This window comes from Grammomys surdaster, unplaced genomic scaffold, assembly GCF_004785775.1.
Source record: "Grammomys surdaster isolate TR1022 unplaced genomic scaffold, NIH_TR_1.0 125946, whole genome shotgun sequence".
Classification (NCBI taxonomy): domain Eukaryota; kingdom Metazoa; phylum Chordata; class Mammalia; order Rodentia; family Muridae; genus Grammomys; species Grammomys surdaster.
Genome location: NW_021620768.1, coordinates 3,694,549 through 3,710,810, shown reverse-complemented (window position 1 = coordinate 3,710,810; position 16,262 = coordinate 3,694,549). Strand labels below are relative to the sequence as shown.

The window sequence follows — 16,262 nt, the reverse complement described above, 5'->3', positions numbered from 1 at the left end:
TGCCTTGATTTCTTTCCTGCTAAATTAAGACCTGACCAGGTATTTGGTCTATGTTAGCCAGTCATCTCTCTGGAATTGAGGAGCATCCTAGATAGGAAGGGGGAGCAGAGAGAATCAAATGAAGCCATTTGCTCTCTGCCTTACTGCTTTTCCTGGCTCCACCCCTGTTCTAAACACTGGGTCCCTAGTGATTTTGGCATCCAACTGCAGCTAGTCTGAGGGACAGTGTCACAGAATAGTCCCTGACATTTAGGGTTTTTTAAATCTTGGCATCTGTGACATCGGTCTGAAATATCGAATATGAGAAAGGTCTGCTCAAGCCACCTCTCCTGCTTTGAGATTGCTTGTGTTTTGTTTTCCTGATAAGAACAAGAAACAAAACAAAGTATTATTAATAATAATAGATAAAAATGAGGACAACTCTGTAGCTCTGCTTCACCATTGGTGCCTGGTTTTTGTTTTGTTTCCTGTGGTGATCAGAACTGTACCTAAGGTCTCGTGAATTTAGGCAAGCACTCCACCTCTAGAGTACTCTGTGCCCAGCTCCACCCCCACCCTCCCTTGTTTTTTCTTTTTAAATAAAAAAAGTCTTGCTGTGTAGCCCATGCTGGCCTTACATCCACAGTCTTCCTGCGACAGCTTCTTATCCTGTGCTGTCGTACCTGGCTGTGCTTTGCCTTTTCTTCAGGATTTTCTCTAACACTGATGTCACTGCTTCATGTGTATGCCCCAATCTTTGTGATACAACTAGGTGAACACTGACATTTTTTCACTGAGACCCAGAGCAATGTATAGTGTTGGTGTGCTGAGTATTTTTATTCTTTATTGGCACTTTCTTAACTGTGTGACACTCCCAGCCCCATTTCTCATCCCAGTATTTTTGTCTGGCAACACTGCATTTTAATTTTGCTCCAGGGAATTTAGTGGCAAGATCCAAAGACTGGTGTATAGATATACTTTAGCCTGTCAGGATGCTGAACCCCACCCTGGCATTCAGACACTAGACTATAGCCGCTGTCAGCTGCCTGCATGTCTTAGGTCCTGGTTCAGATACCACTTTTGCTTTTCAACGGGGCTACTAAGGCCTATTCTCAGACATCTTTTTTCAAGGACAAAGCATTACCTCTGCAGTTTTGGTGGATAGAACAATTTCCTCTCTGGTGAGGGGACAGTTCTAGAATATTCTTGCCCTTTCTCTCTCAAGGCAAAGGGAAAAATTTTAAATCCTAAAAGAGAGAACAGTTTATTCTAGCATTCAGGGCAGCAGTGGTGGGATAATGGACCAGCAGGATGACTGAAGAAATTTATTCGATTAGCTGAGTTGCTAATTAGAGCTACTGTATTCTGATTCTTCCCCCTCCCACCCCCTTGAAATCAGGTGGCGATGTTACAGCCAAAAATATCTGGTTGGCAGAAAGTGTTCTGGATATCCTGACGGAGCAGAGGTAGAGTCTACCATGAAGGGTGGGGCGAGAGCCAGAGACGGCCGTGAGGGGTGTGAGTATGGGACATGGGGAAGAAAGGCTCGTGGCTCAGCGCACTCTGAGGCAAGGGGAAGGTGTGGCAAGCCTGATGGTGGCAGATGAAGAACTGGATGCCAAAAGATGAAGGAGTGGGAAAGAAGGAGCTTGCTAAAATATCTCAGAGCCCAGAAAATCTGGTTTCATCTGATAAGGGTTTATTTCTGACCCAGACCTCCTTGGAATGTTTATATTTGGGGGAACTGAGAGGGAAATGAGCTCAGCAGAGGGGGCCAGCCAGCCCCATGAGCCTGGCAGGTGCCGCTCCGCCCTTCCAAGCCTCTCAGACCAGCACATGCTCTTTTTTGGAATGGCACAGGGGCAATGTAGGTAACTAGAGAGCAGAGAATCCTGCTATAAAGTGACATGGGGCCACATTTGACCTTCTGGCTCCTTTTCCCCCAACAAGTGAAGGGCTGTGTGAGGGCTGTTCTAGTATATAAATTTGCTTATGGCTTCTCTTTGATGCTGTGGTCCCAGTTTCTGCATCACTTTTTTTTAGCATCTCTTTCCGAGTAAGGACATCAAGTAGCCAACTGACTGAGAGGCCTAATATTGTTCATATTCATTTCAGTTTAAAAGAGTGATTCTCTTCATAAGAAAGCTATGTTCTGCCCAGACCTGCTGTGTAGTGCCACCTAGTGGCAGAGACCCAGTTATGCAGTTGCCCTAGGGCTGTAGTCATCACTCTAGCAATGGGACTTCCTAGGAGTTTCTTACTAGGCCTCTGATTCTCTTTAGGTCTCTGTGTTTCTCTGCTACCTTTGGCTTGAGGCTCTTCCTCTCACCTCCTTCTCCTCTTCATTATGCCATCCTCGTGGCACATTTGTCCTTCGCCTCTGTTGGTAACCTTCCTCCAAAGTGATTCTTCTCATTCTGTGCCTTGTGTCAGATTCTGTTCTGTTAAAGTTGAATTTCCCATACAGGTATCACATAGCAGCCACATTGCTGCCTGACCCCTTCACATTTTTGCTGAAAGGGAATACCTTGGCATTTAAAACTGTGTTCTAGCTTACTATCCTGTTTTCTTAACCTTTCCAAGTATTTTTAGGGCTGTGGGGGTAAAAGGAAGCGCATGTCCTTGGCTAGCATTCCCATTTTGTGAAAACAACAGGACAGTGCTGGGCCTGGTAGTGCATGCATAGAATCCTAGCATTTGAGCGGCTGAGGCAGGAGAATTACTCTGAATTCAAGTCTAGCCTGGGCTATATAGCAAGACTCTGTCTCAAAAAACAGCTCCCACATACACAAAAGAAAAAGAAAGAAGAAAAGAGAAGGCCATGGTCTTTTAGTTAAGTAATTGGCTTGATTACCTTTCCTGAATCAGGAAGTTGCCTGGTTATATTAATTAAACTCTTCCTCTAGCTCTCTGCCTTTCAGCAGGGGTGTCAAAGCAATTACAAATGGCTTGGCACTTAGAAGCAGCATTAGTGCGTGGGCCCTCTCCACTGAGTCATTCGTTACCTTTGCCCCTTTGAAGTAGCTGGAGACAGATAATGCTTTTATCACTCTGTTTTCCAGGGAAATTCTGAAATTCTGGGGAAATGGGCTTTGCTATCTAAAATCAGATGCCTCCACTGCATCCCCAAATCCTCCCCGATTTTGGGTTAGGGCAGGTGACTCATTATCTGAGGGTGGGGTCAGTGGTTAGAGCCAGGGAAAGGTTTGTGGTTTGGTTGGCTATAATAATAAGCCTGGTAGAGGGATAGCACAATGTGTTCTAAGAACTCCAGGTCCTGGAAATCCCCAGAGGTCTTTGTATCACACTTAAGAGAACTACTGACAGAAAACACTTTCCATAGCTCAGTGGAAGAAACGTAGCTTGCCTTTCTCCCAAGCCTAACATACACCACTTCAGATATGATGGGTGTTGGCGGTTGAATGAGTTAACAAGCACAATTATTTTATTGGCAGCTGTGAATATATTTATGTTATAAGAGGCTGATTTCATTTGATACCTACATTTGTGGGGCATCTATCTGGTGAAGGAAATTAGTTACTTTTACCTTCCTTAGTCAACTCATAGTAACAGCGGGAGTGAAACCCTCAAAAGACAGAAGCCATTCTCAGTGTGTGATCATCACAGCAGTATGAGGTACAGCCCTGTGGGGTGAGGAGGTCTAGGCAAGAGGTAGGTGCAGCGTCTTCCCTTCCTGCAGGGAGTGGGTACTGAAGAGCAGCATCCTCATTGCCATGGCTGTGTACACATACCTCCGACTTATAGTGGACCACCATGGGACTGCCCAGCTCCAGACCCTTCGACAGAAGGAAGTTGACTTCTGCATCTCCTTGCTTCGGGAACGGGTAAGGGAACTGGACAAACAGTATGAGGAAGTGATGCCGAGATGTGGTATCCCTGTGGCCTTTATGCTTCTGGGCCTAAGAGATACCTTGTTAGAGGTGCACATGGTTCAGATGTGATATTTTCATCATCCCTAGACAGCTCAGGAGCAAAGGACAGGGAACCGGAGTGGAATACCCCCTACTCCTAGAAATGTTATATATAATGCCAACATCCTCAGGGCTTTTCTGGTCAGTTTCAGTTTACATTGTAGTACAACAGACAGTAGCTATTGTGTGCCCACTGTTACATGAACCCCGTCTCCTCCAGATGTAATTGGTGTGTTTACTTGGGGTGGATTATGAATTATTGACTATAGTTTCTCTCAGGAGATTTATTCTAGGTCTAAGCTATGAGGACACTGTCTACATAGGAAAAGTTAGTTAAAAGAAATATTAGATAACATCAGATCAAAGTTCAGTAGTTAAGAACGGGTACTGTTCTCACAGAGGACCTGGATTTGGTTCTCAGCACCTACGTGGTGGCTCATAACCGTATGTAATTCCAGTTCCAGGGGACCTAGCACTCTCTTCTGGCCTCTGTAGGCATATTGTATACATATATACATGTGGACAAACAGTGATACACATAAAATAAAAATCTTTTTAAAAAATTCAAAATTCATTCACATAATTGTATAGGCACAATGCCGTTTATCGGTATTATGGAGACCGTACAGATACAGATCATTTCTTTTATCACAAACTGTCTTTTCTGATGGACAGAATGAACTTCAGGTTAGGTATATGGGTGCTACTTCCCGGTCCCATACTTTTAGAATCAGTCCCCTTGAACTGAAACAAGGAGAGGAGAGGGAACTTGGTTGATGTAAGAGTCTGCATGGCTCTAGCTCTTCCCAGGCACCTCTAGCCTTGTGACGGTCCCCAGCCTCTACCTTTCTTCCCTGAACAATCCCTAGCTCCAGACGAATCATGTTAGGGTCCCTTCATAGGACGTTTTCTTTTGTCCTCCATAGAATATGCTATTCTGTCCTTCTTCAAAAAGGGGAACAATCCATGATTTATTCTCTCTCCGCATTCTCCAATCTCCCTCCTATCCAGTTCCTGGAATGTTTGATGATTGGCCGGGACCTTGTGAGATTACTTCAAAATGTTGCTAGGATACCAGAATTCGAACTACTGTGGAAAGATATCATCCATAATCCTCAGGCCTTGAGTCCTCAGTTTACAGGTAAGTAACCTGGATGTGTCCTGTTCTTGTATGTCCTGATTGGATTTGAAGTGGCAAAAGTTGGCCTAGAAGAGATCTTGATAGTCAGGGAAAACTTGGGATAGGACACATGATGCCAATTTCATCTGGGTATGGGAATGGCACAGGATCAGAACAGTTCATGTAGTTTCTGGCTAGGGCCTACATGGCTGGTTTCAGCTGCCATTGCTCCTAAAAAAAGAAAAAAAATCAGACAAGGTCTCAGCATAGCTCAGTAGGTAAAATTCTTGATCCCAAGCCTGATAACCTGAGTTCAGTCCCCAGAATCCATGTTAGCATATTTCCCCCTGAATTTCCCATTTATTTCTAACTATAAAATCATGGGTAGCTGGGAGGCCAGTAGAGGGAAACCACTGTAGTCGGTGTGAATGGTGGCAACCTTGTTTGCCTTTCCTGGCCTTCTCTAGGGCTTGTCTTGGAATAGGCCCATGAGTTAAAGCACACCCGGCCCCATTCTGTCTTGTGCCTTCCATTGTTCTGGTCTTCATACTTCTCTTCTGCATTTGGCTCAGGAATCCTACAGCTACTTCAGTCAAGAACTTCCCGAAAATTTCTAGCTTGTCGTCTAACCCCAGACATGGAGACGAAGCTCCTCTTCATGACATCCCGGGTGAGCTTATCTGTGCATAGGAAGAGGGGTTACAGGTGTCCAGTGTTAGTCGAGCGCTGTGCAGATTTATCACCACTGACTACTGACCCACACGAAAGTGACCAAGTAGATGTCCCTTACCTTTTTGATGCTATTCTTGGTTCAGTGTATGCTTGCACATTGCACAGTGCAATAAAGGAAAGCTTAGAAGTGTAGTTGAATAAACAAGACTGAATTCTAGCTCTTTGGAAGTTTTGTTTTTAAAAGCAGCCATGCCAATGATTGTACACAGGTGGTCTGTCTGCAGCATAGGCCTTTTGCAAACACGGTTGCATCGTGGTAAAACTGTCTAAGGACTGTGGTTTTCCTCTCTCTGAGGCTGTTTGTGGAATCTGTGTTTCGTGGACTTTGTACACAGCTCCTCTGTAGCCAACCTTCAGATTCCCAAGACAGCTCAGAATTGCTGAGACCCTGCTGCTTCTTGTAGCTACGTGCCAAATGTTATGGTTTAAATTAGTAACCAGGTGTGGTGGCTTATACATATGATCCCAGCACTTGAGAGTCAGAGGCAGGAGGATTGCCACAAATTTGAGGTTCTCCAGGAATACATAGTGAAACCTTGTCCAAACAAGGAAGCAAAAAAGAAAAACACATAAACATAAAAAAAAAAAAAAAGAGGTGTGGAGACACCTGCAAATACTCTATTCACAAGAAAGCCAGTGAAGGACAGCTGCTTCAAATCAAAGATAGCCTGGGCTACATGAGACCCTGTGTTTAAAAAAGACAAAACCACTAGACATGGAGACATGCACTTTAATCCCAGTACATGAGAAGCAGAGGTGACAGATCTTTATGTATTCAAACCCAGCTAGGGCTGCATAGCAAGACTGTCTCCAAAAAAAAGAAGAAAAGAAAAGAAAAACAAATTGTAGAAGGGTTGTGTCAGCCCCTGCATGAAGACACTGAGGCATAGGATCTCAAGTTCCAGGCTAGTCTGGACTGCCTAACAACATTGTGTCTAAAAAGGCCACATTTAGAGAATATACATGTTGTCTTAGGGTTTCTCTTGCTGTGATACACCATGAGCCGAAGCAACTTGGAGAGGAGAGGGTTTGTTTGACTTACACTTCCAGTTAACACAGTACATCACTGAGGAGCTCAGCCTGAAGCCAGAAGCTGAAGCGGAAGCCATGGATGATTGCCACTTTCTTACTAGCTCTCACAGCTTGCTCTGCCTTTCTGTGATGCCTAGGACTGTCAGCCCAGGATGGCATCACCCGTAGAGAGCTGAGCCCTCCCACATCAACCATCAATCAAGAAAATGCATCACAGCCTCCTTGCCCACAGGCCAATCTGGTGGGGACTTTTTCCCAGATGAGGTTCCATCTTCTAGAGTGACACTGTCTTACTTATGTTATAAAAATTAACCATCACGCATGTGTGTGAAAACTTAGGGTCTTGGGCTGGTGAGATGGCTCAGTGGTTAAGAGCACTGACTGCTCTTTCAGAGGTCATGAGTTCAAATCCCAGCAACCACATGGTGGCTCACAACCATCTGCAATGATATCTGATGCCCTCTCGTGGGGTGTCTGAAGACAGCTACAGTGTACTTACATATAATAAATAGATAAATAAATAATAATTAAAAAAAAAAAAACTTAGGGTCTTGGCCATAGTTGCTGCGTTTCAAGTGTTCAGCCACTATTGCTGCCACAGTTCTTTTTTAATACTGACCTGGAAGCATCTTGTTAACCTTTCCGATCTAGTTTGATGTCTTCTGAGGTGAATAGGAGAGAACACCAGGTCCTCCTCCAGTAGTGCTATTTGGTTGTTGTGTGGTTGGATTGAGGCAGGGTCTCACTATGTAGTGCAGCTATCTTTGACCTACTGACTGTCTTTCTACATCAGCTTTTGAGTGCTGGGATTTTATCTTTTGGCCACCATATCTGGCTCTAGTTTTGCTATTTGTAAACATTTGATGTGTGTTTGGGAAAGGACTTGCTCCCTGGTTTGGAGTTTGTGCCTTAGTTAATAGTCCTGTTGAGGTTGTCCTGTGTCAAGAAGCAGCCTGTGCTGAGTGGTGACCAGGCCTAGCTCTTGCTCTGCAGGAACATTCTCTGCTCAAGAAAAGGAAAAAGATGATGCTTCTGGCCAGAGAACCAGTGACAATTGCAAGAGTAAGCAGCCAGAAATGGGCTGCAGCATTCTTTGGAGGTCAGTGTGGCTCTAGGCCAGTGGCAAGAGTGAGTGTGCCACTGATATGCAAGGCAAGCTAGTTTGTTAAGACCAGGATGTGCCCCCAAAGGAGAGGGCATCAAGAAACAACTGGGCCTAGTGAAGCTGTCAGAAGGACATGAATCCAAGTCAGGCCTCCAGTTACCTTCTGTTTATCACTCCACCCTCCTTTCCACTTCCTCCTCCCTCAGGTGCGGTTTGGCCAGCAAAAGCGATACCAGGATTGGTTCCAGCGCCAGTACCTCTCAACCCCTGACAGTCAGTCTCTGCGCTGTGACCTCATTCGATACATCTGTGGGGTGGTCCACCCCTCTAATGAAGTGCTGAGTTCTGATATCTTGCCCCGATGGGCCATCATTGGCTGGCTCCTGACAACATGCACGGTAAAGGACCAGGCCATGGGAAGAGACCGCTGGGTGGTGAGCTGTGCCTCTTCTAGCATGTTCCTGGGCCTCTACCACCACCGCCGTCTGAAACGCTAGTGGACCTGTCAAGCTCTTATTCTTTCTCCCTGTATCTCTAGAAATTGATAGTCCTTGATCTAGGCTTGCTTTGGTTTGACTGTCACCCCCCCCCCCACACACACACACCTTGATTTCTGTTGTTGTCTGCTTGATACAAGATTTTACTATATAGCTCTGGTTAGCCTTGAGCTACAGTCCTCAAGTCTGTCTCTTCAGATCTGCAGTTTGGTATACACCAACCACTATGTCAGCTCAAAGTCTGGATTCTTGAGGAGTCACTCCCTGGATCCCTGAGTCTCTGAGGCCTCCCTGTTTTTCCTCTTTGCTTCTAGAATCCATATGTAGTTATTCTCTTGTTTCCTGTTCATATTCAGGGCTTTCATCCTTCTATTTAGTTTGCTTGTTTGTTTGTTTATGGGATGGTATGTGTATATGCCTGAGTGTGTGTGTCTATGTTGGTGGAAGTCTAGAGATTAGAAGAGGGAACTGGAGTTATAGGCAGTTGTGAATCACCATGTTGGTGTTAAAACAAAACCAAAGTCCTTTGCAAGAGCTCTTTACCACCAATGATATCCCGAACCCCCTCTGGAGATTGAATTATGTCACATATCAGATATTCTGTGCATCAGATACTTATATTACAATTCATAATAATAGGAAAATTACAGTTATGAAGTAGTTATAAACTTATGAGGTGGAAAATAATTTTATGATTGGAGGTCACCACAACATAAGAAACTGAATTAAAGGGTCACAGCGTTAGGAAGGTTGAGAGCCACTGCCTTAGATTCTTACTTCTGTAACTTTTGGTAGTGGCTTTGGATACTTTTTTTTCCCCCAAACATAGAGAATCTTTAAAGGAGCCATTTCCTTCCCAGAATATGTTTTTCTGTGCTAGAGTGACACTGTTCTTAAGCATCTCGCACCCTTCCCCCATTTTATGGTGTCCCTGGAATGTGCTGATTCGTGCAGCAGGCCATTCCTAGGGGTCTCTAGGGAGGTGCCCTGCTTGTTCAGCAAAGACGGCTGCAGGCTACTGTAAACATCACCTCAGCTCACAGTCTATCAGTGTGCCCATGCTGTTCTCCTAATGGGGATTAGGCATGTGTACTGCTCACTACAGGAAAAGCCCAGACCAGTTCCCATATCATAGACACGTGTGTTCCTCACCCTGATAGGATTCTTCCATCTTTTACTGGGAACTGAATTTCAAAGATGGACCATCCAGGTGGGCCCTGGAATCTACCCTAGGCTCTGGAAAGATGGGAGCTGATTGATGGAACTAGCCCTTTCCCCTTCTCTTTTCCAGTCCAACGTTGCTGCCTCTAATGCCAAGCTGGCTTTGTTTTATGACTGGCTGTTCTTCAGCCCAGAAAAGGATAGCATTATGAACATAGGTATGTGATTGGGAGCAGTCAGCACTACCCTCCCATCCCCCAACCTCCATTGTGAGTCTTGGTGACAGCAGTCATCAGTCTCAGGGTAGTGTGGGGTGGAAGAGGCTCACCTAGGAGCAATTCCCTTGTTCCCATTCAGTTCTCCCTTGACCTAGAGGGAAAGTGACTTTGATGAGGTCAGCTAATGGCTGCTGCCTTCTCCCTATAGCCTTGAGCTCTGAGTGGGAGGGCCTAGGCAGAGGAAGTCTGCCCTGTCTTCTTTTCTCCAAGCTGAATACTGGCCCAGGAAAGGAGATGAGGACTGAGTGCAGTTCAGGAAGGTTCCCTGCTTGGTTGGAGTTGGGAGAATAGACACAGAACTTCCTAGGGGCTTCACATATACTGACCAACTATTAGTAGAGATGAAGATGGTGTCTGATGCCGGAGAGCCATTTATTTTTATTTCACATTCCCTAGAGCCAGCTATCCTGGTCATGCATCACTCCATGAAGCCCCACCCAGCCATCACTGCCACGCTCCTGGACTTCATGTGCCGAGTAAGTGCTAGGAGTCTCTTTGCCCAATCCTGAATGAGCAGTGTTGAGTTCCCCATTAGTCTCCCAGTGACTAGGGTCTTCCCAGTGTGCTCTGTTGTAGTCTGTACCTGAGGTAGAAGACACTGTCTCCAGTGGAACTGACCCTTGTTACCAGAAGGTTTCTTAACTGCAAGGCGATGACTCGAGATAGACTCTAATGTATCTGAGGAACAGCTGGGTCTGGTCCAGGGATTCTGTCTTCACGGCCTGGAGTAATCAAGAGCCTTGCAGGCTTTTCTGCAGCCCTATGGTCTCACTTTTAGCCCCCTTGACTAAAACCAAAACAGGTTTTTAGTTCTAGTCCAGCAAAACATTGTAGTTATTCCCTCCACTTCTTCCCTTCCAGATCATTCCTAACTTCTACCCACCATTGGAAGGCCACGTTCGGCAGGGTGTCTTTTCTTCCCTCAACCACATTGTGGAGAAACGAGTCTTGGCGTAAGGAATTTGTGTGTTAGGGGCAGGGGATTCTCCCATTTTTCATTAGGTCCCATCTACTTTGGATAAGATGTCATTTGGATAGTCATACCACTGCTGACTCCTTCCCTTGACAGCTGTAAAAAGTGCTGGCTTCACCTTCTACTGATGGGCGGAAAGACCAATGTCCTCTGGACACAGGAATTTCTAACTTGCTGTCACATTACCATAGGCTTCAAAGGCCTTCCTGCCCTTGGTTGACTCTGAAGGGTCTGAAGGTGGCACAGTATGCTGTCGACATGTCTGTGTCCATGCTGAGTTAGCAGTGAGCAGTGAGAATCATGTCTGATGTTGACCTTCATCTGTGTTCTCTATTAGACACTTGGCTCCCCTGTTTGACAACCCTAAATTGGATAAAGAGCTTCGGTCCATGCTTCGAGAGAAGTTTCCTGAGTTCTGCAGCTCGCCCTCCCCTCCTGTGGAAGGTATGGACTTCCTCACAGAGCCTTAATGGAATTCTCACTCGCTGCTGTTGTTCTCTGACTTTTCTAAAGCTTGGTGATCTTTCAGTGATGCAAGGCTTTCATGGGACGCCTGTCTCCCTGACGTTTGCCTGTCACCTCTCATCCCAGTCTTAGTCCAGGCCCTTCATTAGAGCTCCCTCTATTCACTCTGCTCCCGGTTTCAGACTGCCAACTGCCAGACTGGCTGCCATAATTTTTTGTTTTGGAATGAGGACTTAAGCCAAGTACTACTTTCCAACTTGGCTTTAAATTAAAGAGCACTAATAAATGTCCCCAGAGCTGGGCATAGTGATGCATGCCTGTAATCTTAGCACATAGGAGGTGCAAGCAGGAAGATCAGGGGATCAGGGGTAGCCCAGGACGCATAACCCCTATTTCAGAAAGGAAAAAGACTGTGCCTCAGTCATCACTTATCCTGAGCGGACATGAAAAGTCTTGTCTTACACTGTCCCTTCCTCTGGGTGGGTCACAGAAAACTTGAGAAAACAAGTTTGTTCTTCCTTCTAGCCATGGTATCATTTAGTGCGTCAGTTCTGTATTCTCCCACCTGCCCAGTAGCCTCCTTCCCAGAAGCACTGGGTATACTGGGGAACACAGGGGGCTATTAGGAGTCTTTTCCTTTTTACTCACAAGTCAAAATTGAAGAGCCTGTTTCCATGGAAATGGACAACCATCTATCAGATAAGGACGAGAATTGCTATGACAATGCAGAGGCAGCCTTCAGTGATGATGAGGAGGATCTTAACAGCAAAGGTAAGGTTAACACTGGAGTGTTTGAGTTGTGGCAGCCCAAGAGGCCTGTCTCACAGATAGCCTGCCGGTAGTCTTTCTATCCTACCTTTTTTGTCCATAGAGAGTGAGTTTTGTTTATTACTGGATGAGGCTCAATGGTACAGAGCTTAGCATTTGACACGAAAGGCAGGAGGATAAAGTGGTCCTGCCCATTTGTAGGTATGAGCTGGGACATGCGCATAGTCAGGGATGCAGCACCCTGAGAGGGCAGGTTCACTGCAAGACTGTGAGGAGGGAACAGGCAGTCATGGAGACTGTCTCTGGTGCTAAAGTCTGACAAACCATCCTCAGGGAAGAAGAGAGAGTTTCGCTTCCACCCCATCAAGGAGACTGTTGTGGAGGAGCCAGTTGATGTCACCCCTTACCTTGATCAGTTGGACGAGTCCCTAAGGGACAAAGTGCTACAGCTACAGAAGGGAAGGTGGGTACAAACCTTGCCCCCACCCTAGGAGGCCCAGTCCAGGCGCTTCCTACTACCTATATCAAGTGGGTGGATGGTGGGGTGTGTAGGGGAAGTTGAGGCTTCATGGGAAATGTGTGTGGCTGATGTCAGAGAGCATAGGTTGAGAATATTCCCTAACACCTTGGGGCCCCACTCTCTGTATTCTGGAGTCTGGAGCAGGGCAAGAGGGGATTTTCCTCTTCTTTGGGCCTCTGCCCACAGAGCAGCATATACTGTCAGAAGTCTCCCCTCTGAGCTATGAACTCACAGCTCCTTTGTGGGTCTGCATGTGCATGTATACACCTTGGGATGTGTCTTACCCCGCTATCACTAACCTTCTCTCACTTTTATGCTGTAGTGATACAGAGGCCCAGTGTGAGGTTATGCAGGAAATTGTGGATCAGGTCCTGGAGGTAAGGGGGAACCCAGTCCTTAGAGACAAAGCAATACAGTACAAGCCTCAGCTTACAACTCCTCAGGCATGCCTCACTGGGAGTGGAGCTCCCACCTTCCCTTCCCCGGATGAACCCCTTCTGAGGCAGGGAACAGGAATGAGCTGCTCTGGGAGGTAGACACAGGTGGGCCCAGCAGAGGTTCTGGGCAGGTGGGGTCAGTGAAGCTTGGGTCTGGGTCATGATATCTCTCCTCCCTCTTGTCACCCAGGAAGACTTTGACTCGGAGCAGCTGTCTGTCCTTGCCTCCTGCCTACAGGAGCTCTTCAAGGCCCACTTTCGAGGGGAGGTGTTGCCTGAAGAAGTCACTGAAGAGTAAGGCTCATCTCTGATACCCGGGGCCTCAGATGTCAGAGTGTGCTCTTCCAAGCACACCTTACTGTAGATTTACTTGGTGTTTCCATGCTTTCAAATACTAATGGACTCTGAGAGTACTGGGTAGTAGACCAGCATGCCTGCCCTGTTTTTCCACAAATGATGTCAGGCCAGTATCCCCAAGTTTTGCTGCTTCTGAAGGGATTGGTCCCTACCCTGTCAGGTGTCTCATCCACAGTGAGGATAACATCCTCAGGTTGTGTGTCTGTGTTGGGAACCTGTTTCTCTGTTTCAAAGCACTGGCAGCAGGACGTTTACCTTTGGTAGAAAAGGAGTAGGCTAGATGTCAGATCTTCCTTGTTACCTGCCTTTAGGTGTTCTCCCTTTATGTAGATTCTCACATGCAGCCTTCCTCTTCTAGGTCCCTGGAGGAATCAGTAGGGAAACCTCTGTACCTAATATTTAGGTAAGCACTTAACTGAAGAGCTGTCTGCCTCCCGTCTTCCCTGACAGTGCTCAGATGTCCTGGTCCTGGGTTCTGGGGCTTCTCTAGGGAGGAAAAGATATTCAGTGGGTACACAACGCCTTCTGTCCCACACGAACCTTAGGAGAGCCTATGCTAGGTGATACCCTTCTATCCATCTAGGAACCTGTGCCAGATGCAGGAGGACAACAGCAGCTTTTCGCTGCTTCTGGACCTTCTCTCCGAGCTGTATCAAAAGCAACCCAAGATCGGCTACCACCTGCTCTACTACCTGAGGGCAAGGTGGGTGTGATCGCTATCTTGTACATGGAGTTGGGGCACTCCAGAGAGCCACCCTCTCTCTTACACATGCACACCAACCCCCTCCCCTCTTGGCTCTCAGCAGCAGCACTATCTTTTGTTTGTTCATTTTGGTGCTGAGGGTTAAACCCAGGGCACATACATCTAGTGTTAGTAAGCTTTTTATCACTGTGACAGAAATATACCTTCTGAACACGTGCCCCAGTGCCTCCAACTAGGCCACGGGCTCCGGGAAATTTCCACTGCCTTCCAATCTTGCTGTCGAATTGTGAATCCATCAGTGTTATCAGGTTCTAATCTGCAGTCTCAGCATTTTGGAGGTGGAAGCAGAAGAGATCCTTCTCAAGACTGAAAAGGATTCAGTTGCAGCAGTGATGGGATACTCATGAGCTTTGAGGGGATATTTCATTTCAAAACAGGACATACATTGAGTGCTTTGCTGATTGTCTTTGTTCAGTTTTGCAGCAGAGGATGGAGCTACTGAGCTGTATATTTAGCCTCTTCGCTGCTGTTGGTGGTGTGTGTTTGTTTTATATAGCCTAGGCTGGTCTTCAAGCTCCTTATCCTCCTGGCTCAGCCTCCTAAGTGCTGGGATTGCAGACACGCACAACTAGACCCAGACTAGCTGCCAGGCTGCCTCTAAGCCTGCTTAGTAGCACAAACAGATCTTGAACTTGTAATCCTCTTGTTTCAGCTTCCCAAGTATCTAGGATGACAGGCCAGTTTCACAAGACCTGGACAACTCACCCTTTAAAGTATACAGTTCTTCCAGGAGTCGTGGGCTTGGGGGTAGAAGGATCAGGAATTCAAGGCCAGCCTTAGGACATTTTTCCTCCAGTTTGTGTGGAGTTTCTCTTTTCACCTTTATAGATGAGTTTTGGTGATCAAATGCAGAAAAACTGCATACCAAGTGTCTTTACCCACTAGGCCATCTTGCCAGTCCTGTAGAATATGTTTGAGGCCAGCCTGGTCTGTTAGATCGTGTGTCCCTACCCCCTGCCCTCCCCATCCCCCCCCCCAAAAAAAAAATCATGCTGGGTGATAGTGGCAGAGGCAGATGGATCTCTGAAATGGAGGACAGCCAGGACAGCTCCAAGTCAACACAGAGAAACTGGGGGGGGGGGGGGCACACACAAAACAAACCAGGAGTTGGATTGGTTTATAGCTCAATTATTACAGTATAAGCATGGAATTAAGACCTGAGTTCGATCCCCAGCACCCATGGGGATGGCTCCTGAGAGAGATTCTCAAGGCCACCCTCTGGCCTAAACATACAGGAACATGCACTTATACACAAACAAAGCTTACAGCTCAGGAGGGTTTTTTTGTTTTGTTCATCAAGACAGGATTTCTCTGTGTAGCTTTGGGTGTCCTGGAACTCACAATGTAGACCAGGTTAGCCTCAAACTCAGAGATACTCCTGACTCTACCTCCCAAGTTTGGAGATTAAAGGTGTACACCAACATGCCTGGTTCAGTTTGATTGGTTTTAACATGCCCTTGGATGCTAACTATCTCTGCTGCCTAATTAAAAACCCTTCATCATCCCAGAGAGAAACCTATACTGTCGAGCAGCCACTTTGCCATCCACTCTCCCCTTTCCCTAGGATCTTGCACCAGCTGAGCTGCTGTCTCTGTCGGTTTGTAGCTAAGACTCTTCTGAGTGCTTCATAGACACAGACCCGGGCAACGGATGCTTCTTGTGGCTCAGCATAGTGTTTTCAAATCTTTGCATTTGGTGTGTTTTGTTGGTCAGTTGTTTATCCCTTGCTGGATGTCTTTTAATGTATAGATATGCAAGGTCTTCTTTTTTTTTTTTTTTTTTTTTTTGGTTTTTGGTTTTTGGTTTTTCGAGACAGGGTTTTTCTATGTAGCCCTGGCTGTCCTGAAATTCACTCTGTAGACCAGGCTGGCCTCTGCCTCCCAAGTGCTGGGATTAAAGGCATGTGCCACCACTGCCTGGCAAGCTTTGTTTTTATTTTTTAAAGATTTGTTTATTTTTATTTATACAAGTACATTGCAGCTGTCTTCAGACACACACACTAGAAGAGTGCATAGGATCCCATTACAGATGATTGTGAGCCACCATGTAGGGAATTGGACGCAGGACCTCTGGAAGAACAGTGCTTTTCTGCCATCTCTCCAGCCCAATATGCAATATTTTTTTTTTTGTCTGTTTTGTACAT

At 46.2% G+C, this 16,262-nt stretch overlaps 1 protein-coding gene across 1 annotated transcript in view; it reads left to right on the top strand.

Moving 5' to 3' along the window:
* The window catches only part of Ints3 (integrator complex subunit 3), a 43,619-nt gene that overhangs the window by 21,107 nt on the left and 6,250 nt on the right, over window positions 1–16,262 (top strand). Inside the window, exons 6-20 of the mRNA XM_028753226.1 lie at window positions 1,379–1,445; window positions 3,680–3,824; window positions 4,923–5,052; window positions 5,604–5,701; window positions 8,107–8,298; window positions 9,689–9,776; window positions 10,233–10,312; window positions 10,698–10,789; window positions 11,147–11,253; window positions 11,926–12,045; window positions 12,376–12,505; window positions 12,885–12,939; window positions 13,190–13,293; window positions 13,715–13,759; window positions 13,940–14,059. Coding sequence (XP_028609059.1) covers window positions 1,379–1,445; window positions 3,680–3,824; window positions 4,923–5,052; window positions 5,604–5,701; window positions 8,107–8,298; window positions 9,689–9,776; window positions 10,233–10,312; window positions 10,698–10,789; window positions 11,147–11,253; window positions 11,926–12,045; window positions 12,376–12,505; window positions 12,885–12,939; window positions 13,190–13,293; window positions 13,715–13,759; window positions 13,940–14,059 — 1,573 coding nt within the window. The remainder of the gene's footprint in view (window positions 1–1,378; window positions 1,446–3,679; window positions 3,825–4,922; window positions 5,053–5,603; window positions 5,702–8,106; window positions 8,299–9,688; window positions 9,777–10,232; window positions 10,313–10,697; window positions 10,790–11,146; window positions 11,254–11,925; window positions 12,046–12,375; window positions 12,506–12,884; window positions 12,940–13,189; window positions 13,294–13,714; window positions 13,760–13,939; window positions 14,060–16,262) is intronic.